This window comes from Crocuta crocuta, unplaced genomic scaffold (assembly GCF_008692635.1).
Source record: "Crocuta crocuta isolate KB4526 unplaced genomic scaffold, BGI_CrCroc_1.0 scaffold352, whole genome shotgun sequence".
Lineage (NCBI taxonomy): Eukaryota > Metazoa > Chordata > Mammalia > Carnivora > Hyaenidae > Crocuta > Crocuta crocuta.
The window spans coordinates 3,511,226-3,539,181 of NW_027532169.1; the positions used below are offsets into that span (position 1 = coordinate 3,511,226).

At 47.5% G+C, this 27,956-nt stretch overlaps 1 protein-coding gene across 1 annotated transcript; it reads right to left on the bottom strand.

Annotated features, from left to right (window-relative positions):
• Window positions 1-312: 312 nt before the first annotated feature.
• On the bottom strand, window positions 313-27,956 carry B4GALNT2 (beta-1,4-N-acetyl-galactosaminyltransferase 2 (SID blood group)). Its single transcript, XM_077776869.1, has 12 exons — window positions 27,905-27,956; window positions 27,680-27,800; window positions 22,349-22,531; window positions 21,702-21,839; window positions 16,609-16,715; window positions 15,352-15,389; window positions 13,115-13,295; window positions 11,943-12,029; window positions 4,768-4,955; window positions 3,871-4,011; window positions 946-1,165; window positions 313-518 (listed from the first exon to the last, which is right to left on the bottom strand). The coding sequence occupies exons 1-12, from the start codon at window positions 27,954-27,956 to the stop codon at window positions 313-315; spliced, it is 1,662 nt and encodes a 553-aa protein (XP_077632995.1).

The following is a 27,956-nucleotide window of genomic DNA, read 5'->3' on the forward strand; positions in this document are numbered from 1 at the left end:
GATCGAAGGGGATGACGCAAGATGCTGTGTGTGCGAAAGCATCACATAAATGGTAACACATCATACAATGATTGTCATTGACACGCCTCTGTGGCCCTTATCGGGGATTGGTCCATTGCTAATGACACTTAGTCTCTCTGATGGGTAGTTCTGGTAACGGAGCCTAACCCGTCTGCCCCACCCATCGGCTTGTCCTTTCCAACACCCATCTTATCGGTTCGGGAGTCCACAGTTTGATCGTCCCACCACCAGTTGCGCTGTCTGGATACCCACCGCCGATAAGTCTAGAGCATTCCTGACGCCCGGGCATCTTCAGGTGGAACATTGGAGATGGTTCTTGAAGTAGTGGAGAGCAAGCTTGAACTGGATCTGGTCGTTGGTGTTGGTCCGGAATGTGTTGTAGGCCTTCTCCAGCTTGGCCAGCTCTAGGTCCGTCTCTGGAGAATGGGCCTGGTGACCTATAATCACTTCTGGGCATGACCCCACGAGCAGGCTCCCGAGCCCGTCAATAAAGAACTCTGTGAAGAGAGGGAGAATATGAGCTACAACCAGAGACCAAANGGAGCAGGGCACAGTTTATACCCCTGGGGAGGCTGAGCCCATGCAAAGCCACCTGCCAGGCTGGTGAGTGCGAAGGAATTACTACATTTCTCAGCGATGTGGCCGGAGAGGCAGAGAGATACAGATCAGCTTTCCAGGCTGGACGGAACTACGAGCTCCCGAACTGTGGGAGTAAGAAGGGAACGAGAGAGAGGGGGACAGAGGTGCAGGGGAAGGGCGTCTCACATGGGAGCCGCTGATGGGAGATAAGAGGCAAAGTGAGGGGGAGAAGGGAAGCAAGAGACAGCGTGAGCTCCCTAGCGGTGCATGGCCCTTGGGAAGAACAGACTTCTGAGGTCAGTCCAGAGGCCACAACCTTCCTCAGTCTTTCAGCTTTTCCCCCACCTGAGTGAGCCACTCGCCGCAGGCGGGGATCGAAGCCAACTCTCTGGAGCCGCTCCGTGTGGGCCAGGAAGAAGTTGACCACGCCACTGGTCACCACACAGCCGGGGAAGCCATCCAGGGGTCTGAAAGAGCCTGGCCTCCGGTGAAGGCAGTCCCCATTCGGACTCTTCTCCAGCAACAGCTTAAACTGGAACACATTTCCAAGCACACTGCCACCTACCTGACGGGTGGGGGGAGAGACGCACGTCAGAGAACACAGACTTGATATTCATGAGGCCTCCACCAGGAAGCCTTCCTGGACTGAACCTCAGTTACTGACGAGCGAGCAAAAGGCAGGCTGAGGACAAAGCACAAGTTAACACCCCACAATACCCCCCACCCCCACCGCCACAGGATATGTGTGACATTCCTCGGGCACTCCTGCCCAAGAAGAAAAGAAAGACGAAAACAAATGGTTAATAGAGGTCACTGTCAGGTGGACCTGAGTCTCCATCAGTTTGCAACCCTTATGATTTATAAGAAAAACATAATCTCAGAAACCTATAGACTCAGTTTCCCGGGACCCTGACATTACCCTCCGCTCCATAGGATAGAAACTCTTAGGCAATCAGTCACGCCTCACACTGATAATGCAGCTCTTTCTGCCTAAGGATCCTGTCCTTATGCTGTAATAAAAACACATTTTTGCACCCAAGATGGCTCAAGAATTCTTTCTTGGCCGTCAGCTCCGAACCCCAACACTTCAAACCACATCGGGTACAGGAATCACACCTGGGGCACCTGGGAGGCTCAGTCGGTTAAGCGTCCAACTTTGGCTCAGGTCATCATCTCACTGTTCCCGGGTTCGAGCCCCCGTGTCGGGGTCTGTGCTGACAGCTCAGAGCCTGGAGCCTGCTTCGTATTCTGTGTTTCCTTCTCTCTCTGCCCCTCCCCCACTTGGACTCTTTCTGTCTCTCTCTCCCTCTCTCTCAAAAATAAATAAACATTAAAAAATGTAAAGAAAATAAAAATAAAAACAAGAAGCACACCTGTACTGTATCTACCCTTCATACTATCCCTTGGGTACATTCTTTTTGCTGTTGCAACACCGCCTTCCACACACTGGCTGGGTCCTTTGATCTTTTCATTCCTTTCTTTTTCTAAAAAATAATTTTTTAATGTTTTATTTATTTCTGAGAGAGAGAGACAGCATGAGCAGGGGAGGGTCAGAGAGAGAGGGAGACACAAATGAGAAACAGGCTCCAGGCTCTGAGCTGTCAGCACAGCACCTGATGCGGGGCTCGAACCCATGAACCGTGAGATCATGACCTGAGCCGAGGTCAGATGCTGAACCTACTGAGCCACCCAGGAGTCAAGGTCCAGCTTGGACATTCACACGACAGGAACTAGGCTTTCTATCTCACTGGGGCTACTGCGATTTGCTGCAATTTGCTCTCTGGAAGAGTAGCCAGGAGATATCTTAGTCCACCCCCATGCCTCGGGGTCTGTCCACCTTGATAAGAATAACTGTGGTCACGATGTCACTGACCTTCTTATCCATCCATTTCCGGTTGTTGTTGTTTTTTAAGCTTTTATTGAGCTATCTTTGACACATTAAAATTGCACGTATAGGGGCGCCTGGGTGGCTCAGTCGGTTAAGCATCCGACTTCAGCTCAGGGCATGATCTCATGGTTCATGGGTTCAAGCCCCGCATCGGGTTCTGTGCTGGCAGCTCAGAGCCTGGGGCCTGTTTCAGATTCTGTGTCTCCCTCTCTCTCTGCCCCTCCCCCGTTCATGTTCTGTCTCTCTCTGTCTCAAAAATAAACTATTTTAAAAAATGTTTTAATAAAAAAATTGCACATGTATATTTTTAAGTTATACATATTTAAGGTGTACAACTTGATGCTTTGATATACGATACATTGTGAAAATCTCACCAGAATCAAGCTAATTAGCATATCATCACTTCTTCGTGTGTGTGGCCAGAAGATTGAAGATCTAGTCCACACGTTTCAAGAATACAACACAGTGTTATTAACTATAGTTGCCTTTTTCTTTACTATATATGAAATGATTTTTGATGTTTTCATTCTTTTCTTCTTCCTTTTTTCTTTTTTGAGAGAGAGAAAGGGAGAGAGCAGGAGAAATTCCCAATCAGGCTCTATGCTCAGAGCAGAGCCTGATGCAGGGCTCGATCTCACAACCCGAGGATCATGACCTGAGCCAAAATCAAGAGTCGGATGCTTAACTGACTGAGCCACCCAGGTGCCCCCTTCTTTGTTCTTCTTCTTTTAACCTCAATAAGGCTATGTGTGCTTTTAAAACTTTATACTGTTCACATTTTCTTAAATGGTGTGTGACAGAGGGGCGCCTGGGTAGCTCAGTTGGTTAAGCATCAGACTTTAGCTTAGGTCATGATCTTGTGGTTTGTGGGTTCGAGCCCCACGTTGGGCTCTGTGCTGACAGCTCAGAGCCTGGAGCCTGCTTTGGATTCTGTGTCTCCCTCTCTCTCTGCCCCTCCCCCACTTGGACTCTGTCTCTCTCTCTCAAATATAAATAAATACTGAAAAAAGTTTAAAAAATAATAAAATTTAAAAAATAAATGGTGTGTGACAGAACCACCTCACACCAATCCAGGGCGGAAGTTAGAAGTGATACAGAAACACACCATTTTAAAGATAGATCAAGGGTTAAGGTGGGGGAGGGGGCGTGTAATTCACTCAAAGAAAAGTCAATACGGAGGCAGAAACAGGCCGCACACCTCCTGATTCCCAGTGTGATGGGAATCTCAACCCGAGCTGTGCTGGCTTATTCAAGTCCTGCATCAGCCCCTCGCCCTCCCCGGAGCCCTTCCTCTCCTCCCCCTTCCTCCCTTCCCTCCCCTTCCCTCTCTTGGCTGTCTCCACAGATGGCAGCGGGGGTAAAAACCAGCAACTCTGCCTTACCAGGTCCAGTTCCGTTTTCTCTAGGACATCCACCAGCACCTCGATCTTGGTCTTGTTGTTGAAGAGGAAATCATCGTCCACCCAGAGGACGTATTTGGTGGTGACCTGAGAGATGGCCAGGTTCCTACCGGCAAACCAGCCCTGCAGGTGGAATGAGGTTCGAGCCGTGGTCGCCTGCCCCAGCCGCGTGTTAGAATCACCTGGGAGCTTCCTAAATTCCCAACAGCCGGGCTGCACCCCAAACAGCAGCTGAGAGCCCCTGGACTAAACCGAGCCCGTGTCTCAGAGACGCTGGAGGAAGGACAGTGATGCCCTAAATCGAAGGCTAATGTGAAGAAAAGGCCAGAAAGTCCTTCTCTTGGCCCCAGGGTCAACAGGGTAGGCTGGAGTTCTTCTTCACTGGACTGAGTCTCTGTGGCTCTCCTTCCATTTCCCCTCCTGGTGCCTAGAAGGTGCTGGAGGCTGGGACACTATGGCATATATAATACCCATTTCTTTCTGTGTGTCCTTGAAGGAAGGGGTGAGAGAAAAAGAAAGAGGGAGAGCACCTCTAGCTTGGGTGGAATCATAGAGATCATGAGGTTCTCTGTTACTGGATCTGCAGGGCAGGAATCTTTCAGATGTCAGACACCTCAAGTCACTTAGAAAGACCTTAGTGACTGTCCACATCAAGAAGGGGGAAAGGTAGACTGACCACCTTATTAGTGCAGAAAAGTAAGAGGGACCCAGTGAATGTGAATGTGAATGTGGCGTCAGCAATGGGACTCAGAGAAGAGTCCCACCTCCTCTGGCCCAGAATCATGCTTTCTTGGGAAGGCCACTCAGGCAGCCGCATCCAAGGAAGACCTGACTCTGGGTCCCAAGACCCAGATGCCTCCCCATCTGCGAGGGACATACCTTCCCAAAGGGCATGATGTAATACTCCACATGGTTGTCCTTAATCTGCAAGGGCTCTTTGCTGTCATCAGCCACGATCACAGTCAAGTCTGGGTAGAACTTCCGAACGCTCTGGAGCATGGCCATGAGCTTATGGGGACGGAGGAAAGTTTTGGTGGCGATGGTCACCAGGTCTCTGAGCTTCCTCTCTGGGCAAGAAAGGGTGGATGCCATGAATAGACACTTCTCCAAAGAAGATATCCAGATGGCCAACCGACACATGAAAAAATGCTCAACATCACTCATCATCGGGGAAATACAGATCAAAACCACAATGAGATGCCATCTCACACCTGTCAGAATGGCTAACATGAACAACTCTGGTAACAACAGATGTTGGCGAGGATGCAGAGAAAGAGGATCTCTTTGGCACTGCTGGTGGGAATGCAAACTGGTGCAGCCACTTTGGAAAACAGTGAAAATTCCTCAAAGAATTAAAAACAGAACTACCATATGACCCAGCAATTGCACTACTAGGTATTTATCCAAGGGATACAGGTGTGCTGTTTTGAAGGGACAGATGCACCCCAATGTTTATAGCAGCACTATCGACAGTAGCCAAAGTATGGAAAGAGCCNCTAGGACTTTAAGATACAAAACAGATGAACATCAGGGAAGAGAAGCAAAAATATAAAAACAAGGAGGGCGAGGGGCGCCTGGGTGGCTTAGTCGGTTAAGCGTCCGACTTTCGCTTAGGTCATGATCTCGCGGTTCGTGGGTTCGAGCCCTGCGTCGGGCTCTGTGCTGACTGCCAGCTCAGAGCCTGGAGCCTGTTTCAGAGTCTGTGACTCCCTCTCTCTCTGACCCTCCCCTGCTCACACTGTCTCTCTCTCTCTCTCTCCTAGAAATAAAAAAACCAAAAAATTAAAAAACAAAAAAACAAAAAAAACCAAGGAGGGCGACAAAACAGAAGAGACTCTTAAATATGGAGAGCAAACAGAGGGTTGCTGGAGGGGTTGTGGGAGGGGGGTGGGTTATATGGGGAAGGGGCATTAAGGAATCTACTCCTGAAATCATTGTTACACTATCTGCTAACTAACTTGGGTGGAAATTTAAAAATCAATACATTTTTTTACAAATTGAAAAAGAGAAAAAAAGAAAGGGTGGATGCCAGCGTTCTGCCTCCTGGGAAGCCTCACTGACTCGACTTGCTCTTTCTGGTGATTTCTTGATGCCACGACCCGTCAGCGTGAGACTCGTGTCTCTTGTACACAGCTAGTGCTTAGTACAAGTTCATTAGTTGGAATAGAAAATAAATATATTAAAAACATATCCAACTTGTTGAACTTCTATCTGCGTTCTAGAATTTCTTTCCCCGTCCTGTTGGCTCCACTGGGCCATTTCCTACTGTCTGTGTGAATGCTTTGCTTTATATTTGCCTGCCAGCACTTGGCTTCCATCCTGCTTTCCTGTTAATACTCAGAGTTGAGATGCACAGAAAGCTTTACCCACCAAGCAGTTCAAGATGGAGGGACATGGGGCCCAGGAAGAGGAGGAAAGATCTAAAGGACCTGAGATGTGCCCTGTCACCAGCTGTGCTCCTAGAGAGAAACTCCCTTGGTCTTTCTCCCGGGTAAGACATGAGTGGAAGTTGGTCTACCTGGAGAGCAGAAGCCTTGGACCAGATCATCCAGCTTAAGGCATACGTGTGACACGTAAAAAAACTTGGAAAGGAACAGCTTTTCTATGGAAAACGCCTCATGATGAACCAACTGGAGCTGCTGGCTGTGTTTTGGGGATGTAGTCACCAAACACAGAGCCACTCCAGCTGACTGAGCCTGTGGATGTCTGGGTGGGGTAGGGTCCATGGGAGGTAATACGTGCCGAAAGCCATCACCCTGCCCGTGGCCTGTAGGCTAGTGCTCCATAACTGGACTGCAGTGCTCCTTCTCAGAAGGACAGCAGTCATTATTCCAGAGATCTCTTCTTTGAATACCTGTTGGCCATTACATCAGCTCCCCCTGGGTCCGAGCGAGGGAGAGAAAAGTGATGCTCAGTGGAAAGAGTCAAGTAAATCATGTTCAAGGGCCTGTCAAGTGAATCATTTCCTCCTTTTGCTTGGGCCACAAGACAACCTTGGTTCTTTTGTTATACAGTTAAGAGACAGCCAAGGGCATGAATTACTATAGGATGTGGTCAAGGTAGGGGACTCCTTCCTGGCTAAGTTGGCAGTGTAGCTTTCTGTTGGAGATTCCTTTTTTCCCCAAATATATAGCAATAATAAAGATACAAAGCTATACCCATGCTCAAAAGCGCACATTAGTTCCAAGGAACAGAAATGAGAAGGAGTGAGCAGGGCTGGATTGGAATCCAAAGCCGCGGAGGAAGCTGATTCTGAGGGGTGATGGAATTACGGTGTCTCCAGAGATGTGTGGGTCCAGAGCCAGGCTTTTTTTTTTTTTTTAATATGTATTTATTTATTTTGTGCAGGGAGGAGGGACACAGAGAGATGGGGAGGGAAAGAATCCCAACTAGACTCTATGACGTCGGCACAGAGCCCAATGGGGGGCTTGATCTCACCAACTCTGAGATCATGACCTGAGCCGCCATCAAGAATCAGACGCTTAAATGACTGAGCCACACAGGCGCCCCCAGAGCCGGGCTTTTTGCTAGAAGCCACGGAATGGAACTAGGTTGCACACCCTCCAGCCCTCACCACATACTACCTGTCAGGCCAGGAACCCCAGAACAAGCTCTCACCCCTGCACACACCTCTGGGCATAGACAGAAATGATGCCACCTCCCAGCCATGACCTGTGGCACGCCGCCGTCAGGCTCAGCACCTGGCTCTTCAATAACTCCGATATCACCATGAGACAGAGTCAGGAGAGAAAAGGGAGAGAGAAAACAAAACAAGCAAGCAAAACCTCCTATTCAAGATGAGCTCACCAACAAAAATTACAAAACACCTAAAGAAAATTAGGTATGAACCAGAACAGCCGACGAATCCACCACGAAATCTACCATGTACAGATGAACCCGTTCCAGATAGACAGATGATAATAGAGAACTCCGAAAATGATTTCACACGAGAATGTTTAAAATCTTTAAAGCAATATGGTGGGCCTGGGGGGCTCAGTCAGTTGAACGTCCAACTTCAGCTCAGGTCATGATCTCGCATTCGTGGGCTCGAGCCCCACATCGGGCTCTGTGCTGACAGCTCAGAGCCTGGAGCCTGCTTCATATTCTGTGTCTGACCCTCTCTCTCTGCCCCTCCCCCACTCATGTGCTGTCTCTCTGTCTCTCAGTCTCTCCGTCTCTCTCTCTCTCAAAGGTAAATAAACATTAAAAAAAATTTCTTTAAAGAAGAAAAAGATTCAATTCACAGTAACAATACAAAATGTAGGGTACCAAACACTAAATCCAACAAAATGTGTGCAATTCCTTTACGAATCAAATTACAAAGTAAATTATTGAAGAGCCTATGAAGAGACTATAACAGAAACCATGATACAGAAAGGTATACCAGATCCATGGCTGAGAATATTCAACTTCATCAAGTTGTCCATTCGTCTCTAATTAATCTATAAATTCTATGATATTCTAATCAAAATCTCGATGGATCTTAGAGGACCTTGAGGAGGCGATCCTGAAATTCTAAGGGAAAAGTAAAACATCAAGAAGACATGAGAAAGGCGGTGCCTGGGTGGCTCAGTCGGTTAATTGTCCGACTTCGGCTCAGGTCACGATCTCACGGTTCGTGGGTTCGAGCCCCGCATCGGGCTCTGTGTTGACAGTTCAGAGCCTGGAGCCTGTTTCAGATTCTGTGTCTCCCTCTTTCTCTGACTCTCCCCTGCTCACGCTGTCTCTCTGTCTCTCTCTCAGAAATAAATAAAACATTTTTTAAAAGTTAAAAAAAGAAGACATGAGAAAACACTGCCAATGGAGTGCAGTCATCCTGAAGTATAGAATTTATCCCTAGATGTAAAATTTATTATACAGCTTCCTGAAATGTTACGGAATTGGCCCAAGGATATACAGTCCAATACAACCCAACAAAGCCAAGATCCAGACCCCTGCATATATGCATCTTGGTATGTGACAGTCTGACACACAAGCCATGGAGGAGGATGGACTCATTCATTCATATACGGTGTGGGGGACAATAGGCTATTCATATATGAAAAATCAGATCTGCATCCTTTACCACACATAAAAATAACTTGTGTGGGGATTAAATATCTAAATGTGAAAAGTCAAATCTATACCTTAGGGGAAAAAATACAGGAAAAGATCTTTATGGCTTCAAGGTAGGGAAGGATTTCTTGAACAAAGCACAAAAAGCAAAAGCTAGATGGGGCGCCTGGGTGGCTCAGTCAGTTAAGCATGCAACTTCGGCTCAGGTCATGATCTCACAGTTCGTGGGTTCAAGCCCCGCATGGGGCTCTGTGCTGACAGCTAGCTCAGACCCTTGAGCCCGTTTCAGATTCTGTGTTTCCCTCTCTCTCTGACCCTTCCCTGTTCATGCTCGCTCTCTCTCTCTCTCTCAGAAATAAATACAAAATTAAAAAAGAAAAAGTAAAAAAGCAAAAGTTAGAAAAACAATCAATTCTACTACAATAAAGGATACATCTTTCAAACAACCAAAGACGCCAGAAACAAAATCAAATGACAAGCCACAGATTGACCAAAGGTCACTATCTAGAACTTTAAGGTACTACTGTACCTTTTATGTACTTTTATGAACAGCTCAAAAATGCATAGAACCACACTCAATGCTCTATGCGTGTGTGTGTGCACACATGCGCATGTGAATAGAAATTTACACATGGAATGTACAAAAACAAGGAAAAGAAAGATATATGTGATCACAGTTGTTAGCAGAAAGATAAGGGGATAAGATTGTGGAAGTTTCTATCTAAAGATAACACCTTATCTTTAAAGCAAACCTGAAGCCAAGAAAGAAAAAAATTATGTAAATTTCTCATACTTGTTTCTCTAATTTTTGAGATAGTTATTGTGTTAGGCAAATATTTTAAATCCTTCTCCCTGGATATTTCATGCTGTTACTCTTAAATAACAATTCAATTTGTGGGGTGCCTGGATGGCTCAGTCGATTAAGCATCCAACTTCGGCTCAGGCCATGATCTCACGGTTTGAGGGTTTGGGCCCCGCATCAGGCTCCGTGTTGACAGCTCAGAGCCTGGAGCCTGCTTCTGATTCTGTGTCTCCCTCTCTCTCTGCCCCTCCCCTGCTCACTCTCTGTCCCTTTCTCTTTCAAAAATAAATAAACATTAAAAAAAATAATAATTCAGTTTGTATTTTGAATAGACTCTCTTTGGATAGAACAGATTTTGAAGATATACATAATACATTCAAAAAGTGCCAACGTTCCAAATTCTAAATATATCGAAAGTTATACCATGAAAATATTCCTTCCCATCTCTTTCCCCCCATTAGGAAATCAGAAGACAACCAATGTTACCAATTTCTTTTTTGTTTTTCCTTAATCAAGCAATGAATGTACGTGCGTTTTTTTCTCTCTTCCTTTTTACATACAGACATGGTAGCTTACTCTTCCCTCTCTTCTGTACCTGCTTGTAACTTGAAAAGCGTTTTGAACCCGCATTAAGAAAAATACCCTCGTCCTGTGTTCCCCCTCCTTCAGAATGCCACTGCATGGGTTTCATGATATGGATGGACCACCCTTGATCTAAACAGTGCATCCCACTGCTCAGGCTTTTGCTGCAATAAAGAACCTCAAACAAACGTCATTTCCCATCGATGTAAGTGGAGTATGATCATTTCTAGAAGTGCAATTGCCAGCCCAAAGGGAATCTGCATCCCAAATGTTGACAGGTATTGCCAAATTGCTTTCAGAAAGGCTGTGCTAATGTACATGTCCCACCAAGGGTTTATAAGAAAATGCTTGCTCCCCGGGGCGCCTGGGTGGCTCAGTCAGTTAAGCATCCAACTTCAGCTCAGGTCATGATCTCCTGGTTTGTGAGTTCAAGCCCCGCGTCGGGCTCTGTGCTGACAGCTCAGAGCCGGGAGCCTGCTTTGGATTCTGTGTCTCCCTCTTTCTCTGCACCATCCCTCTTTCTCTCAAAAATAAATAAAGATTTCAAAAAATTTAAAAAGAGAATGCCTTCTCCCCACTCCTCATCCAATCCTTTCTGATATGAATGTATTTCACATTTGTGTGCCTTTTTTAGCGTGAGACTGAGCATATATTTTAATGGCTGAAAGTATTGCTGAATTTAATCTGTATCGAGCTGTACATTTTTCCATTAGCTTATTACATATTTTTAAAACATTTATTTATTTAAGTAATCTCTACACCCAGCATGAGGCTCAAACTCCTGACCCCCAGAGCAAGAGGTGTGTGTTCCACTAACTGAGCTACCCAGTGCCCTGGCTTATTAGATGTTCTTATTGATTCACAGGTGCTTTCAGGGAAAAGGAAACCTTTAACTTTAATGTGTGCTGAAGATATTTTTTTCCCAATTTGTTCTTTGTCATTTGCCTTTGCTTTTGGTGGGTTTCTGCCATAAAAAACATTGAAAAATTTTATGTATTTTATGTGTGTCGTCTTTCCTTTCTGGCCTTTGTGTTTTGTGACATATTTAGAAAGGTCTTAGACTCTAGGCTTATTTTCTTTTTTTTAGCTCCATGGATTTTTTTCTAGAACTTAAAAATATGAGATATTTGATCAATTTGGATTTTATCTTCATATGAGCAGTAAGATAAACTCAACTTTCTATCTTCCATGTAGCTCCGCAGCTGTCCCATGTGATTTTTTGGGTAATCCATCTTTCTACCCTTTAATCTGAAAAGCTACCTTTATTACACGGTAAAATTCCAACGTGTCTGCTTCTGGATTTCCAACTTGACTCCATTGCTATATCTGGCCACGCTCTAGTACCACTGTTTTTATGACTATTACTTATTAAGATGTTGTCATTAATTATTTTTTCAAAATAAGCACAACCATATAATAAATTAAATATGATTAAGTGACAATAGGAGAAGGTGTCCTAGGATTTTTCCCTCCAAGCAAAGCTTATTTTTTAGGATTCAGATTGGAGCTGTTATTTTCATCCATTCTCCTCCTCCACCTCACAGGGGATCCCTTCCGAATTTCACCAATAGCTCTACAGGATCCCACCCTCAAGCCCCAGGTGCAAGGACCTCACCTGGTCCAGGGTCATATAACTTGGGGATGACAGGATGGCGGATGATCACTGGAAATCTTGCCACTGAGGACTTGGACTCCAGACTCACTGGAGGGAGAAATAAGGTCAAGGTGGGCAGTGCCGCATTTGGCTCACTCTCCACGCTGCCCCAGGAAAGCTGACTTGAAGTAAAGGTCAAAAGGGGCACCTGGGTGGCTCAGTTGGTTGAGCATCCACCTTCAGCTCAGGTCATGATCTCTCAGTTTGTGAGTTTGAGACCCACATCAGGCTCCGTGCTCACAGCTTGGAACCTGGAGCCTGCTTCGGATTCTAGGTCTTCCTCTTTCTCTGTACCTCTCCGGCTCTCACTCTGTGTCTCTCCCTCTCTCTCGAAAATAAATAAATGTTAAATTTTTTTTTATGAAGCAAAGGTCAAGATCTGGTAGAGAATGTCCTGCCTGGGATAAGACTGAGGACCCCATAAAGCTGCCAATATTCTGGCTCCTGAGTTGTTGCCAGTATTCTGGCTCTGGAGCAATCTGCTGACCATCCCCCCCATTTTTAAATTAAGTAAGTTCTATGCCTAACATGGGGCTCGAACTCACGACCCACAACCCATAACCCCGAGAACAAAAGTCGCATGCTCTACCGACTGAGCCACCCAGGTGCCCCAAAAGAGAAAAGAGCGACTTGAATTCATCCAGAAAGAAACTGGGGCTGTCACCAGCAAGAATTGTTCTCTCGGGGCATTTCTGGGGTGGGGGCAGGAGACTAAGATGGGAGTGGAAGCCAAAGCCACTGTCCCTGGGGCTGGGAGTTCCCCCACATCCCTCTTTCCTGTTAGTGCCCAGAACAAGATACTGATGCACAGACTGCTTCCCTCCCCTCCCGCAGCTGAGAGCTACAGACAGTGGGGAACAGGGCCTGATGGTTTCTGGGTGTACAGTATGAATGATCTTCCCTCACAGAGAGGTATGTGTTCTTGCCTTCCAGTCATCCCATAGGGTCAATGGCAACATGGGGATAATGTGGAGTATAGTAATTGGGATGTTTAGACACCCAGGGTTGGAAACAGGAGCAAGGAAAGAATCCTAAATGTAGGCAGGCTTCCTGGAGGAGGAAGACTTGGAGAGGGTCCGGTGTTTTCTTCCCCCCACTCCCTAGCATTTCGCCATCCAAGGACAGGCTCTCACCCACATCCACCCTGTGCAGCTGGTACACCGTGCTGCTGTATGTCACGTGCTGGAGGGCGAAATTCAAAAGCTTCCGGTTACTGGTCGAGATGGTCAGTTGCTTCTGGCCTCTGCCCTGCACCACGCTGTCCGGGATGTCAGCAAGGGTGTTCAGTGTCCCCAGAGAAGCTGTCAGGGTGACCTAGGGTAGATGAGGGAGAAAGATGCTAAATCCAAGGAAAAGCACATACCTGGAATGGCCAGCAGGGGGCAGAGCACATGAGGGAAAGAGGAGGCGCTCCCGGGTGCTCCTGAAAGCTGGGGTCTGGCTCCCCAGCCAGTTGCAGCTCTAACTTCAGCAAAGTAGAATCAAGCACTGGGGCTTGGTGTGTGCAAGGGCCATTGCTCTCTTATCCTTCGGCTTAGAGGATACCATTCTCCCAGATTCCTTCTTACTGCCGCTGGCCACTTCTTTGGACATTAATTGCCTCTTCTTCAACCTGACCTCCAAATGGAGTTTTTCAGGGTTTGGGTCTGTGCCTTTTTCTCTTCCTACTCAACCCATTATAGAAGAGGTGGCTTTACCTCCTCCTATATTTACACTTATTTATTTATTTATTTATTTAGAGAGACAGAGAGAGAGTGAGAGAGCAGGTGCATGAATGGGGGAGGGGCAGAGAAAGAGGGAGAGAAAGAATCCCAAGCAGGCTCCACACTGGTTCAGCTACGGAGCCCGACATGGGGCTCGATCCCACAAACCTCGAGCTTATGACCTGAACCAAAACCAAGAGTCTTACACTTAACCAGCTGAGCCACCCAGGTGTTCCTAGAGAAGACATCTTTAACTACCATTCATATGCTGATGGATTAAAAATGTATGTCTCCAGGGGCGCCTGGGTGGCTCAGTCGGTTAAGTGTCTGACTTCGGCTCAGGTCATGAGCTCACAGTTTGTGGGTTCAAGCCCTGCACCAGGCTCTGTGCTGACAGCTCAGAGCCTGAAGCCTGCTTTGCATTCTGTCTGTCTGTCTCTCTCTCTTTCCGCCCCTCCCCCACTCGTGCTGTCTCTGTCTTTCAAAAATAAAAAATTTTTTAATGTAGGTCTCCAGCTCACATCTCTCTGAGACCTAACTGCCTGGCTGGTCGCTCTGCCAGGAAATCCAACAGGCAACTAACTCAAAGTTAAATCTTTGCAGCTGAACTATTGATTTTTCTCTATAAACCTGTTTTCCACTCTCTCCCTACTTCTCCGTGCCTCGTGACTGGCACCTTCATCCATTCAACTGAAGTCCCCGATGGAAGTCATTCCTATTCTGAGGGTCTGTCAGGTCTACCTTCCACATGTGGCTAGGACCGGTCCCCTTCTCTCCATCCCGTTGCTACTCCCTAAAGCTCCTCTCCTCTCCAGCCTCCTCGTCCTCTGTGCCACCAGGCATCTTTTATGAAAGGTACACTGGATTACGTCAAGCCTGCTGTAAACACTTTTGTCAGCCGGCAGGAGTTTTCCGAGATCCAAACTCTACGCACTGAGAAAAGAGCCGTGAATAAAACCAACTCTCCACCTTCCAGAAGCTTATATTCTAGTGGGGGAGATCAGCAAAAAGTCTATCATGATGCATATACAATAATTTAGGTACAGAAGGTACGGGAAAGAGGCAGAGGTGGGGCGGGGAGTGCTTTGCTGGGAGGGGGGAAGTCCATCGGAGCATTGAGTAGTTCTGCAGATTTGCTCACTCATCACCCATCCCAACCTCTGGCATGCAGAGTGGGAAAACTAAAACTACATTTCCCAGACTCCTTTTCGGATTAGGGCTCTGGATGTCATTTGCACCCCACCCATCAGCTATACGTGCATGCTTGCGTGTGAGCTGGATTTGGAGCTGTGTTGAGTGGGGAACGAAAGGCAAGGCACAGAGCGTCTTGCTGGAGCTCACCCTGACAGAGGCAACATGCACAGAAGCCATGGCCGTGGCCGTGGCCGTGGTCACAGCTTCCTCTTGCAGGCAGAAGCAGCAGCATCTGTGATGGCCCAGGTCTTTAGAAATCCTCCTTGGAACTCCAGCTACTGGAGTTCATGAAAATCATGCTTTCTGGAGGCACCCCTTCTCCTCTCCCCACCTTGGACTCATGTCAGATATTTAATCTGGATAAGGGCTCTGTCAAAATCTGAGACCAGCGGCCATTGGGGAAGGGGGCGTAGGTGGTGAGCGGGGCGTGGACAGGATGCCAAGTGCAAAAAGGGGCTGGGAAGGGGACTTGCCTTATAGGAGGGGGCGTCTTGTCCTTCAAACTGGAGACCTGGAGGACACAGATAAAAGGATCAAAAAACACCATTTGAGAGGGTACCAATGGCTCCCTGGTGCTCGCTACCCTCCCGGTGAATCCTACACATCTTTCCAGAATCCCTTCAGGTGTCCCCTCCTATCCAGGGCGTTTGCTGAACACTCCCCTCTCCCTGGGGTTCTGTTAGGGGGTGTCCCATGTCCTCAAATTCCAGTGGTTCTAAAGCCTCCGATGGCCACCGTCAGCACTGGGCGGGGACTGTGAATTAATCCAGCCCTTTCCAGGCGGCTCTGTTACTGAAGGGAAGGTGGCAATGGATAAGGAATGGATCATCCTTCTACGAGGTTCCGAGAATAGTCACATTCAGAGAGACAAGGCATTCTACTGAACGGTGGTTGCCAGGGGCAGTGGGGGGAAGGGAGTTAATGTTAAATGGGTACAGAGTTTCAGATGGGGAAGATCAAGTCCTGGAATGATGGGGCAATTGCAGAACAATGAGAATGTACTTAACGGCACAAACGTGTGTGCTTAAAAACGATTCATATGGTAAATGTTAGGATATGCATATTTTACAATAAAAAAAAAGAATCATCCAAAATGGCAAATCATCCAAAATGGCAAATCATCCAAAACCATCAAGTCATTTTCAAAATGACTGTTCAAAAACACTAGCAGTTCATCGAAATGCATTTCTTTTAGAATCCATCCCTTTTACCATAATTTGACTAAGTCAAGTTCTAATTCAAATATGGCCTCCCTGTGTGGCCTCAGATGACTCACCCACGTCATCTGTGAAGTTGGCAAAATGACATTTACCTCACAGCGATGTGGTCCTGAACCAGGGAAGTGTCTAGAAAGCCCCGGTGGAGAGGCGTTGTAACTGACATAAATATTCTTTTCGGTATGCTGTCCCAGGAGATGGGCTCATCTTGGCCTCCTCCCATGATTCAAGGGACACCAAAAAGCCAATGACATCCTGAGAGCCCTGGAGGCACACCGATTTCTGTCCTCTTCTCTGTTACCTCGAGTCCCCCGGGAGGTCACAGTTACTAAGGGTGATACCCAATGGTGGAAACGGTGAAACCAACATTCAGTGAAATCATGCCAAGCTTCCTGCATTGGGCCGCGTAGACAAGAGGTACTCCATACCCGACCGTCCCCTTCCGCTCCCCACTTTTGCTTCAGAGGGGTTAAGAAAGCTGCCCGGCCTGGCTCCAGATGAAGACGAACCTACCTGGGATGGGAACTGTGTGCAGGGGCATCACCTCTACCCCATGGACCGGGTACCCAAAGGGGAGGTTGGGCTGAGCCAGCAGCGGCGGTGAGTGGGGCAGCCCTTCTCTGCAGAGAACAGAACCGGAACAGTTAGCAGCCGCTCTGATGTGCCTCCCTGGTCAGTACTTCATGTGGTGCCCGAGGCCAGAGCTTTGTGCTGCCAGCGGGAAGAGAGTGAAAGTAGATTGTCCTGTTCACCCCTCCATTCCCTCCCTCCTTTACCCCTGCTCTTCCCTCCGGCCCTGAATTCCACAAAGGAATTGAGGCAGTTTACAACAAAGCACATACGAAATCAAAATCACAACCAGCAAAAAAGGAGGAACAAAATCATCAGACCCTAGGAGCCAACAAGCCAGCCGCGGTAGCCGAATGCCAGGGTCACATGTGAACTTCCTGGTAGCCAGGGTATAAATGGACGGGCAATCGGTACTCTGGTCTTATTAACAAAAGGACAAAACAAACAACTCCTAAGGCAAATGAGCTTTTTCCTGACACTGAACTCAAAAAAGAAAATATATCATAGGAAACGTGATTTGCTGCCTTGATATTTTCAGAGCAAACACTGTGACAATCTTCATATGGTTTTGCTGTTATAACAACCTCAGTCAAGGGCGAGCACATAACAATCCAGGGAGATTGATTCTTTGAGGGACCAAGGTAACATGGTTGAAATGCAGCCTTTAGGGACCCAGTGTAGCCAAGAGTATCATTTAGATCACCTGGAAGAAAGATTAGACTACTGTAGCAAATATTTATGAGAACACAAAAAAGAGATAACATTTTAAAATGGAAAATGATGTATCTGGGCAATTAGCGAAGAGAAAATACAAATGGCGAATACATATATGAAATGTGCTCAGCTTCAAAATTAATCAGGGAAATGCAACTTCTAAAACAATGAAATAGGGGCACCTGGCTGGCTGGCTGACAGCACAGAGCCTACTTGGGATTCTCTCTCCCTCTCTCTCTGTCCCTCCCCTGCTCTCATGCACTCTCTCTCTCTCAAAAAAAAAAAAAAAAAAAAAAAAAAAAAAAAAAAAAAAAAAAAAAAAAGACAGTTTCAAGGATACAGACAACGATGTGGCACAGACAGAGCAAGCAGAGAATCCAGGTGGGGGGCGGGGGCGCGGGACCCCCGTCATGCCTCCCCACATCAGACATGTGCTCTCTGGCCGAGGATAATGTGATCTCCAAATGGGGATTTGCTGGATTCTCTCACATGGCGGAAAGCATGTAAGGTATGAACCATCTCCATTTTATTACCCACCAGAGAGTGGTATAGACATTCACCAGGGGCCGAAGATTCTGGGTTATTTATTCTGCATGATCACATTGGCTCTGTGCCACAAAGGAGACAAGGAGACCAAGAAAGTCCCCTTCCTGGAGGATGGGACGCCCATAACTAGAATCCTAGGTCATCTGTCCAGTCACAGAAATGAGGTGAGCTCTGAATACCACCTTCTTTTTTTTTAATTTTTTCACATTTATTTATTTTTGAGAGACAGAGTGAGATGGAGCTCATGAGTGGGGGAGGCACAGAAAGAGAGGGGAGACACAGAATCCGAAGCAGGCTCCAGTCTCTGAGCTGTCAGCACAGAGCCCGACGCAGGGCTCGAACTGAGGACCGTGAGATCATGACCTGAGCCGAAGTCAGATGTTTAACCAACGGAGCCACCCAGACGCCCCTGAATGCCACCTTCTTGAACAATCCCTTCTGGAATTCCCAGAATGGGAAGCTGTTCTCCTTGCTAAGACCTCCCCCAGCCCTCCCCCTGACTGGTCCTGTAACACTGAGCTTGAGACTGAACTCCTGAGTTCCACGCAGAGGTTGCTGGACACATTCCGTGGGCCACAGCCCGCTCACAGTCACTGCGCATGGAGTTGGGGCCCTGTGTCATCACGGCAGCGGCCGGGACGGTGAGGTGGAGGGTGGAAGGGATGCTGACTGTATCTCTGTTCCACTGGGCACAGAATCTAGATCAGTTCTGTCTTGTACCTAACTCAGCCCCTTGCCCAGAGGGGGCGACTCCATGAGGCACCTCAAGTCCACGAGGCAGAGGCAAAGAGAGGCCAGGAGACCCAGCATGAATTTCTTTCTCTAATTGAGAAAGTTCCGAGGTGCTGCTGGGGGGCTGACCTTCTTCCTCCCTGGCTGCTTCCACGATGACATGAGACCCAGCTCACGTCCGCCATGATCACTGGGCTCTGCTTGTTTTTGTACCTGTGTTGCCAGGGACCATCCCAAGAGAGCTGGGCATTTCCGCATGCGAAGGAGGGGCAGGTGAGGACGCGGCCCTCCCGGTTTGGAGTCAGCTCCCTCTAATAACCCTCCACCCGGCCCCCTCCAGACCAGCACCCCCTCCTAAGAGCCACCTGCTTCCTGCGCTCTCGATCCCTCTCGGATCTCCCGTCTCACACTTTCCAGCGGCTACAAAGCCCCCTCCCTGCTCTCCCGGGCCCCTCACCATGCACCTTCTGCAATTTGCACCCCGCTGGAAACAGACACGCCTTCTCTCAGCCAGCAGTCCCTGCACTGCCCTGGGCAGAGACAGAAACCATCCTCCTCCACGAACGCGTTTCCCCTCCCACCGCCCACTCATGCTATAGATGCCCGTTGAGCCCTACTCTGTGTCAGGCACCTCACGTCCCCGACTACGGGGACCTCACAGGCAGTGGCAAAGAGAGCCCGGGAGAGCCCGTGGGAGCCACGCCAGCAGGAGGCGAGCAGAGGCTGGTACTGAGCACAGAGCCAGGCGCGGTTTCCGCGTGGCGTGAGAGCTTATCACGTCACGTTATGGGTGTTCATACAGTCTTCTGTCTCTACTTCATGTCTTCTACTGTCCATGGTACCGTTTTAAGCCCTTCTGTGTATCAGTTCCGTGTATCAGTTCATTACAGGCCACAACAACTCTAGATACTATTATTGTCCCCATTTTACAGAAGAGGGTAAGCAGCTTGTCCGAGGTCGTCTGGCTGGGTCGCCGAGGACACACTGTTAACCACAGAGCCCTACGGCTCCTCGCACAGGTAGGTGTGGCCAGGCTTCGAATCCACGCCACGGCCACCTGTTGTATTATCCACAGACTCTTTGACTTCCAACGCTGCCCCTTGTCGGTGCCCCCATCTCTTTTCTGGGGAGTCTTCTATTTGTACGTAGTTTGGGGAGGTAGTTGATTCCCAAAAGCAAACCTGGAGGGGCCCTACTCACCCTTTCTCTTCCTTGACTCATGACTCAGGCTCAGTCAACTAAGCCCCTGGGGACCATTCATCCGGCGGTACAAGGAGCAGTTGCCTTCCACCTGCCCACGCAGCAGGCCTCCTCGCCTTCCTTACCCCTTCCCTACTATGTGCTCTGCCCTGAAAAGCCAGAATCTGACTTTACAAAAGTATCTCAGATAAGAACCTGCTGCTTTTAAAAACTGCTCAGTTCTGGGGCGCCTGGGTGGCTCGGCCGGTTAAGCGTCTGACTCTTGATTTAGGTTCAGGTCATGATCTCATGGTTTGTGAGACTGAGCCCTGCGTAGGATTCTGTGCTGACAGCTCGGAGGCTGCTTGGGATCCTCCCTCTCTCTCCCCTCCCCTCCTCTCTCTCTGCCTCTCCCCCAGTTCTCGTGCTCTTTCTCTCTCTCGAAATAAATACATGAACGTTTACAAAACGGTTCAATTCCTTGCACTACTCAGAAAGCAAAATGCGCACCCTTCTTCCTGGCTTACAATGACTGGTCTCTCTCTGGGTTCATCGGTCACCTGCCCTCCCCTGACCGACAAGGCTCCAATAGCCTTCACCTGCTTTCTTACCTTTGGGCCATTATAAAATCCGCCCCGCCCACCGCCACCTGTCCCGGCTTTGGGCCTGCATTAACTCTTCCTTCTGAGATGTTCCTTAACAGGAGATGGTGGGGACTCTTGCCTGATATACAACTCAAGAGTTCAAGGTCACTTTCCTTCATCTTCCCATTGAATTTTATGCCTTCAGTAGCACTCTACCACACTAATTTAACTTACACCTCCATAGAGCACTTATAACGATCTAATATTTAGGTGATTGGTGTGTTTTTTAATGAGTTATATATCTCCTCCAAGAGCTGTAAGAATAGGAAACTACAACAATAATAGTAGGTGATATTTTTAGACCCTTTATGAGATAGTAGCTCTTCCTATGTTAACACAATGCTCATTACAAGCCTTCGTAAGCCTGTGAGAGAAGTATCTCTATTGCTCTGTTTCATGTAAAGATACTTAAGTACTGGGAGGTCAAGTAACTTGGCATCCAGCTTGTTCCAGAGTTCAAGTCTCTAATCATGGTTCCATTATTTTTGGGTTTTGTTATAGCATGCTTTCCGCCATAATTCATAAGTGATTGCTGGAAAAAAGGAAAGAAGGAAAAGGAAGGAAGGAAGAAGGAAAGAGGGAGGGAGGGAGGAAAGAGGGAGGGAGGGAAGAAGAAAGGAAGAGGGAGGGAAGGGGGAGGGAGGAAGAGGAGGGAGAGGGGAAGGAAGGAAGGAAAGAAAGAGGAGGAAGGGAAGAAGAGCAGGACTGTCCAGCCTTCCCGTGCTCCTCCCCATTCTTGGTGCCTCGGTCTGGTCTTCCTACCACCTCTGGTTTTGATGAGGTCCCAACATCCCTCCCCCAAATTTCCACCAGGATCGATCGCTGCTCTCTTCAACCAGCAATCCTGGTCAATACGCCCCAAGTGTGTAATTGCGGGCCTTGCACGCAGCAGAGGGAAAGTACGTTCTCAACATACAGATGAATTCATGGTGTGACTTGGTGACACCACAAGGCCACCTGCTGTGAGGACCTGGGTGCATGGAGGCCGTGGCACCCACCACACGGACGCCTCAGACCATCTTCACTTTTTTGCTCGTCTCTTACTAAATGTTCGAGGTGTGCAAAGTTTGTACATCTTCACGTATGGACCAGTTTCCTCAGTTCACACTCTTTGCTTTATTCCTAACAGTCCCCCCCACCCCCCACCCCTGGGGCTCCTGCAATGGGACCCGCACCCTCAGGACATAGGAGAGATCCAGGAGCCCCCACGGTCTGTATTACCTCCTCTGAAAGTGTCTGAATTCAGCGCGCCTCCTCGCTTTCACTGCAGGGAGTTCACTCTGGCCATAGGCATCCTGAAAGTTATAGCTTCCCTGCATTTGGGGGGCTTCACATTTGCACTGGTTTTTCGGGAACAGCCTAAAACCAGAAAAGGGTTGTGAACACGGGTGGGGGTCAGGAGGGGGGCTTGTGGGCGGGAGAGAACTGGCCATCTAAATCCCAGGATGAATCTCCTTCCCATACCCACCCATGCCCTGCTCTAGAATCCCAGCAGGAGCATCTCCCAGAGATGCAGGGGGCAGGGGAGGGGAGGGGATGGAGAAGGGGGAGAAGGTCCCCTCTCTGGAATTATCCCCTGCACCAAATTTCTTTAAACTTGAGTCACATGAATACCAGCGGGATAGAAAGGCTGCATCTTTCTTACAATTTTGGCCAAACGGGCCCTTCGTAGTTTAAAAGGACTTTGGTCGGTGCAGTGCACCCTGCAGACCAAACCCTTTCCTGGGCCCCCCAGCTTGGTTCACTTTAGCAACAGGCACAGGCTCGGGAAGGCAGGGAAGTGACTATAAGTGGGCACAAGAAGGCACAGTAAACCATAGGGTGAGCAATGTAGACATCAGAACAATGTGGACTAACTTGAACCTCACCAGAGATCATCGTAAGTAAAGAGTTTCCTGAGACGTTCCTCAGGCAGAAGCTTCAGTGGCTGGTCAGCCAGAGCAAAATGAGGGGGTCCCTGTTTGGAGGTGACCCACCCACATATCCACAAAAACACAATGACAAGTACTAAGAGTAAAACTGAAGTCTTGAGGACCCGTAGAAATTCACACCTGTTGGAACATGAAAGAAAAATTCTGTGAAAATCTATTTTCTTGAGGGGCACCTGGGTGGCTCAGTCGGTTGAGCATCCAATTTTGGCTCTGGACATGATCTTGCGGATAGTGAGTTTGAGCCCCACGCCGGGGTCTGTGCTGATGGCTCAGAGCCCAGAACTTGCTTTGGATTCTGTGTCTCCCTCTCTCTCTGCCCCCTCCCCTGCTCATGCTCTGTCTCTCTCTCTCTCTCTCAAAAACAAATAAACATTAAAAAAAATAATAATAAAATGACATTCAGACAAAGATAGACGCGTTTAAATTAATCAAGTTATAGAATATACACCTTTACTTCTTCGTACTCCTCGTACTCAAGCTCAACCACGTGATCAGACCTGTCTCAGCTTTGGAGCTCTGATTTCACTAAACCTGGTTCCAGCTAAGGACTGGTTTGTGAGTCAGTCATGACAAGGAAGTGTTTCGTGGGACATTACCAATAAAATAGTAAGCAGCCAAATTTGTATCCAATAACTACAAGTGGGCTGCAGTGTTAAAACTACACTCTTTATGCTCTTATGTGGGGACTGGTGAAAATTATACTCATATGAGTCTGCTATTCTGTATTTGAGGAACATTCAAGAAATGGCCAAAATGCAATTTATAAGGTCAGTGAGAAATAAGGAAACGAGTCATTCATCCGTGTCAGCTGGTGGCAACCTGTCCCTTCAAGTCACGTAGAGCTATGTACCCCTGCCAAACAGTCCTCATATGCCAGGTGCGGAACTTGGGGGCCAGGTGGAAGCTGGAGGAACCAGCCTGAGCCCTGAGCCGGAAGATGATGTCGCTCCTGGCCCTGAGGGGCTCTGGTACCCTCGTGGGGATGGTCCAGCTGTCCCCATGTCTCCACAGACAATGGAAACTGGTTAGTCAGGATTTTCCTTCTGCGTAAGAAAGTAATCGTATAATTTCTGTTTGCTTTGTCACACAAATCCCGTTGTGAACCACAACACTTTTATGGCAGAGAAACACCAACAAGGGGAAAGAGCAGAGTGCTTCAGGATACATCCAATCTTTTAAATATCTACACAGTGGAAAACACTGAAATCAAAATGGTAGTATGGGACTATTGAAATGGTTCCTAACAAATATGAAAGTAAAGGCTTCATCTTAATTCACTTCTGTGAAAAACATCGAGATGCCAATCAATAAACAGGCACGGAATATGAAAAAACAACTGACCCAAGAACGGATATATTTACTAGGCAAACACACAGAAAATATTTGTTTCGGGGGCGTCTGGGTGGCTCAGTTGGTTGAGTGTCCGCCTTTGGCTCAAGTCATGATCTCGTGGTTCATGAGTTTGAGCCTCGCACCAGGCTCTGCTGTCAGCACGGAGTCTGCTTCTGATTTTCTGTCTGCCCCCCCCCCCGTCGCCGCCCCTNNGCCGCCCCTACCTTGTTTGTTCTCTCTCTTTTTCAAAATAAATAAACAAAAACTTTTTTAAAATATTTGCTTCACTTGAAAGGTAAGAAAAAATGAAATTAAAAAGAACTTTGGGGGCACCTGGGTCAGTTGAGTGTCTCACTTTTGATTTTGGCTCAGGTCATGATCCTGGGGTCATGGATTTGTGCCCTGAGTGGGGCTCCATGTTGAGCATTGAGCCTGCTTTAAATCCTCTCTCTCTCTACCGCTCTCCCGCTCCTCTCCCCAACTCATGCTCACTCTCACTTGCTCTCTCTCTCTCTCAAAAAAAAAAAAGGAATACATTATATAACACATATAAAGTATGTGTTAATCAAAGTCTTAATGCTATCAGTAAGACTTCCAGTCAACAGTAGACCATTAAGTTTTTGAGGGAGTCAAAAGTGATACATGGATTTTCAACCATACAGGAGGTAAAAGAAGGGTCAGTGCCCATAACCGCCATTTTTCTCTGAGGATCAACTGCAATTATATAATAATAACTACGAATTGCTTCACCACATTGAGTACAAACTCTATCACCTTTATTTTCTTGAGCTCAGTAAAAATTATCGATACCCTGCTCTTACTGTAAGAGCCCATGCCTTCTCTACTAGCTCATTGATGACAACGAGAAAAACTAAACAAAAAGAAACAAATCTGCTTGAAGAACTCAGGTGGCCACCAAGATAATGAGTTACCGGGGCAGGATTCAATGTGTAATGGAGGCTAAGGAATAGGTTTCTTCTCCTCTGGCCATGCTTTTCTCAGCTTTATAGGGTTAGCAGAATAGATATTAGAGTTCAAGATCCACCTGGGGAAAAGTTGGGGTGGGGAGAGGTGGAGGGGAAGTTCCTGGTGAATCTCTTTGTTTTGCCTTGGAACTTCAAAGCCCTACACCAGGAAAAAGGATGAAACTGAATCAGGCTTGGCCGCTAGGCTTCCTAACCATCTCTTGGAAACTGAGGCGAGGCAATCACACATTGCCTATGCTTTAGGTGCCTAGCGGGACCAATCATAAATTCTCACCTCTGGAGGAAGCCTAGATCTCAGATTATTTCTGCAAGCTATTCTGTAAATACAATATTTAGCACATATGGAGATAATGTTTTTTGAATGACACAAGTAAGACAAAAACAAAACAAAACAAAACAAAACAGAAAAGCCCCCAACAACCCACAAGACTTCAGTATTGGGGTTATCAGACACATTGCAAAAAAAGTAAACTTACAGGGACGCCTGGGTGGCTCAGTCGGTTAAGCGTCTGACTTCAGCTCAGGTCATGATCTCGCAGTCTGTGAGCTGGAGCCCCGCACTGGGCTCTGTGCTGACAGCTCAGAGCCTGGAGCCCGTTCCCAATTCTGTCTCCTTCTCTCTGCCCCTTCCCTGCTCACATTCTTTCTGTCTCTCTCTCTCTCAAAAATAAACATTAGAAAAATAAAATTAAGCAAACATACCCAGACCATTACAAATGCTGGCTCAGAAAACAAGTGTCCAAAGTTTCAAAGAACTTAAATAATATAGAGCACAATTTCTGGCCCCCATGCAGTGAAGCTAGCAGCGAGCAACAAAAATATAACTAGAAAATCCCTGATTCTGGACATTCAGAAATACGCTTCTAAGTAATCGCGGGTCAAAGAAGAAATCACAATGGAAATTAGACAATGGCGTGACCTAAAGGAAGATGAAAATAACACATATCAAAACCTCTGAGAGGCAGCTGGAGAGCAATACTTAGAAGTATATTATTACACACTTTCCATAAAGTCCCAGATGACCTCTATCTTGTCAACCATTTCCTTAAAAACATGTTGAGCTTTCATAAAACTGACATTTTAGTGTGCCGTTATACTCTTCCTAAGCCTCTCTGTTGAAGTCTGGCCCCACTGGCTGCCATTGTGGGTCAGAACCGCCCACCAAGGTGGAGTTGAATGTTAGGAAGAGCCTATGCACGTGTGTAACAGCCTCCAGTGAGTGTGGAACCACACTGAGCTCCAGAGGGTGGCCTATACGAAACAGTGGAACGTACTGGTTGAGGTGGGGCAGTACGCTTTTCACGAGAGATCATCTCTGAGGGCAGAACATGAGCTGTGGAACAACATGTTGGTTTTTTTTTTATTTATTTTTGAGAGTCAGAGAGAGAGAGCACGAGCAGGGGAGGATCAGAGAGAGAGGGAGACACAGAATCCGAAACAGGCTCCAGGCTCTGAGCTAGCTGTCAGCACAGAGCCCGACGCGGGGCTCGAACCCACGAACCGCGAGATCATGACCTGAGCCGAAGTCAGACTGGCTCAACTGACTGAGCCACCCAGGCACCCCATGGAACAACATGTTTAATAACAGCTTCATTCTCCAATCTCTTTCCTTGCAGGGTGAACTTGCACTCATTCAATAGCAAGTGCCGACCATCCCGGACATGGCTCCAGGCAGTGAGGAAATGGAAAGAAACCAACTGTGTCTCTTTGCTCGAGGAATATACCATTTAATGGGGGATGAGTCCTATAAACAAAAGTGTTCTAGGTGAGAAAGCGGGGGAACAGAAGGGAGAAGGAGAGACAAGAGAGAAATCCTTTCTAAAATGTAAAAATGTCCAGATTCAAAGGTCATCCTTCCTGATCACTGGTCAGAACTTTTCATGTCTGGACGGAAGACCCCAGGATCATGGGCAAACGTTGCCTGTGGCATTTCACACCAGTGACCCACTCCGTTTGGCAAAACAGAACAAGTCATGGACTTGGGTTCTGGTCATGGATTCTGGTCAGAGTTTGCTGGGAGCCGCACTGGCCTCGCTGGATGACAGTCACAGCGAGGAAATGGCAGTGTTTGCACAGCTCCTGCCATGAGAAACGAAAACTGTATCTCCTTCTGCAACTACTAGCTCATGTTGGAAATGAGCCTGCGGGTATTGACCAGGTCTCACAATATTCCAGATCAGACCGATATTCCCTACACAGATTCCTCATAAGGAAGAGCATATTCCTGCCTTTTCAAAAGAGATTTTAGATGAAAGAACTGTGGATGATTGTCAAAAGGCTCTTCCTATGGACCTTGCAGATCCAAGACTTAGATAATAAAGGGGGTTAAGAACACAAGAGTTACAATGAGGCTGGCTCTGAGACAAAGAGCCTAATTTAGAGTTAAGGACAGATATCCACCCCCACCCAATTGTTTCTGCTTGGAGCACCAGCCCCCACAAGGCATTTGTGATCAGTATTCTATTCCGAGTGACTTATTCTGGCCTTGAATATGTTGATTGCACCCTGTGAAGGAACCTATTGAGGAACTTCTTCTTTTGTGATTATGGGAGCAAAGGTGTTTCCTGAAAGACTCGTTTTCCTTAACACTTCTCCTTAAACAAACAAGATATTAGCCCCTGGTCACCAAGAAGTAACTTCACCCTTTTTATGCTAAAAGCATTGTTTTGCATGCTAAGGACACCTTCCTTCCCCATCTGATAAGCATCTAAATCACCCACCTCAATCACTATTGATAAGGGTTATGCAGGAGTCTTCTACAAATCTATGTTCCGGGAAATTCTTACGCATCAAAGTAATTTGTCATCAGAAATCATTGTCTCAGGCAAATGCCACTTCTGCACCGTCCCCCAAACACTTATTTTAATTATAAAATAAAGTTGAGCCCCAGAGCAGAGGCGCCTGGCTGGTGACCAGAAAGATTCTCGCGGCTCTCTCATCGCTCCCTCGCCAACACTGTCCATCCTTCAGGGACACCTGGACCCCGCCCAGAGCCAGCCTCCGGCAAGAGTTCTTCCGGCTTCCAGCTGAGTGCGCTGTGTACCTCTTCTGTCCAAGACGGAGTCGGCTCACTACAGGGCGGGGGGTGGGGGTGAGAGCATTGGGTGCGTTCTCCTCCAGGACTCGTGAGAAGTACTGTAGGGATGACTGCGTTCCTCACCACAGGACATCTCACGTGCACCTGTTCCTATTTCCACAGTCTTCATCGGCTTCTCAAGGGGGTCCAT

Excerpts from the sequence above, each read along its gene's own strand:
- B4GALNT2 (XM_077776869.1), bottom strand. The coding sequence starts at position 27,956 with ATGGACCCCCTTGAGAAGCCGATGAAGACTGTGGAAATAGGAACAGGT. Across the intron at positions 21,840-22,348 it reads TTTACTTACGATGATCTCTG|GCTGTTCCCGAAAAACCAGT; the intron begins GTGAGGTTCAAG and ends TTCTGGTTTTAG. Across the intron at positions 12,030-13,114 it reads GCTGCACAGGGTGGATGTGG|TGAGTCTGGAGTCCAAGTCC; the intron begins GTGAGAGCCTGT and ends TTCTCCCTCCAG.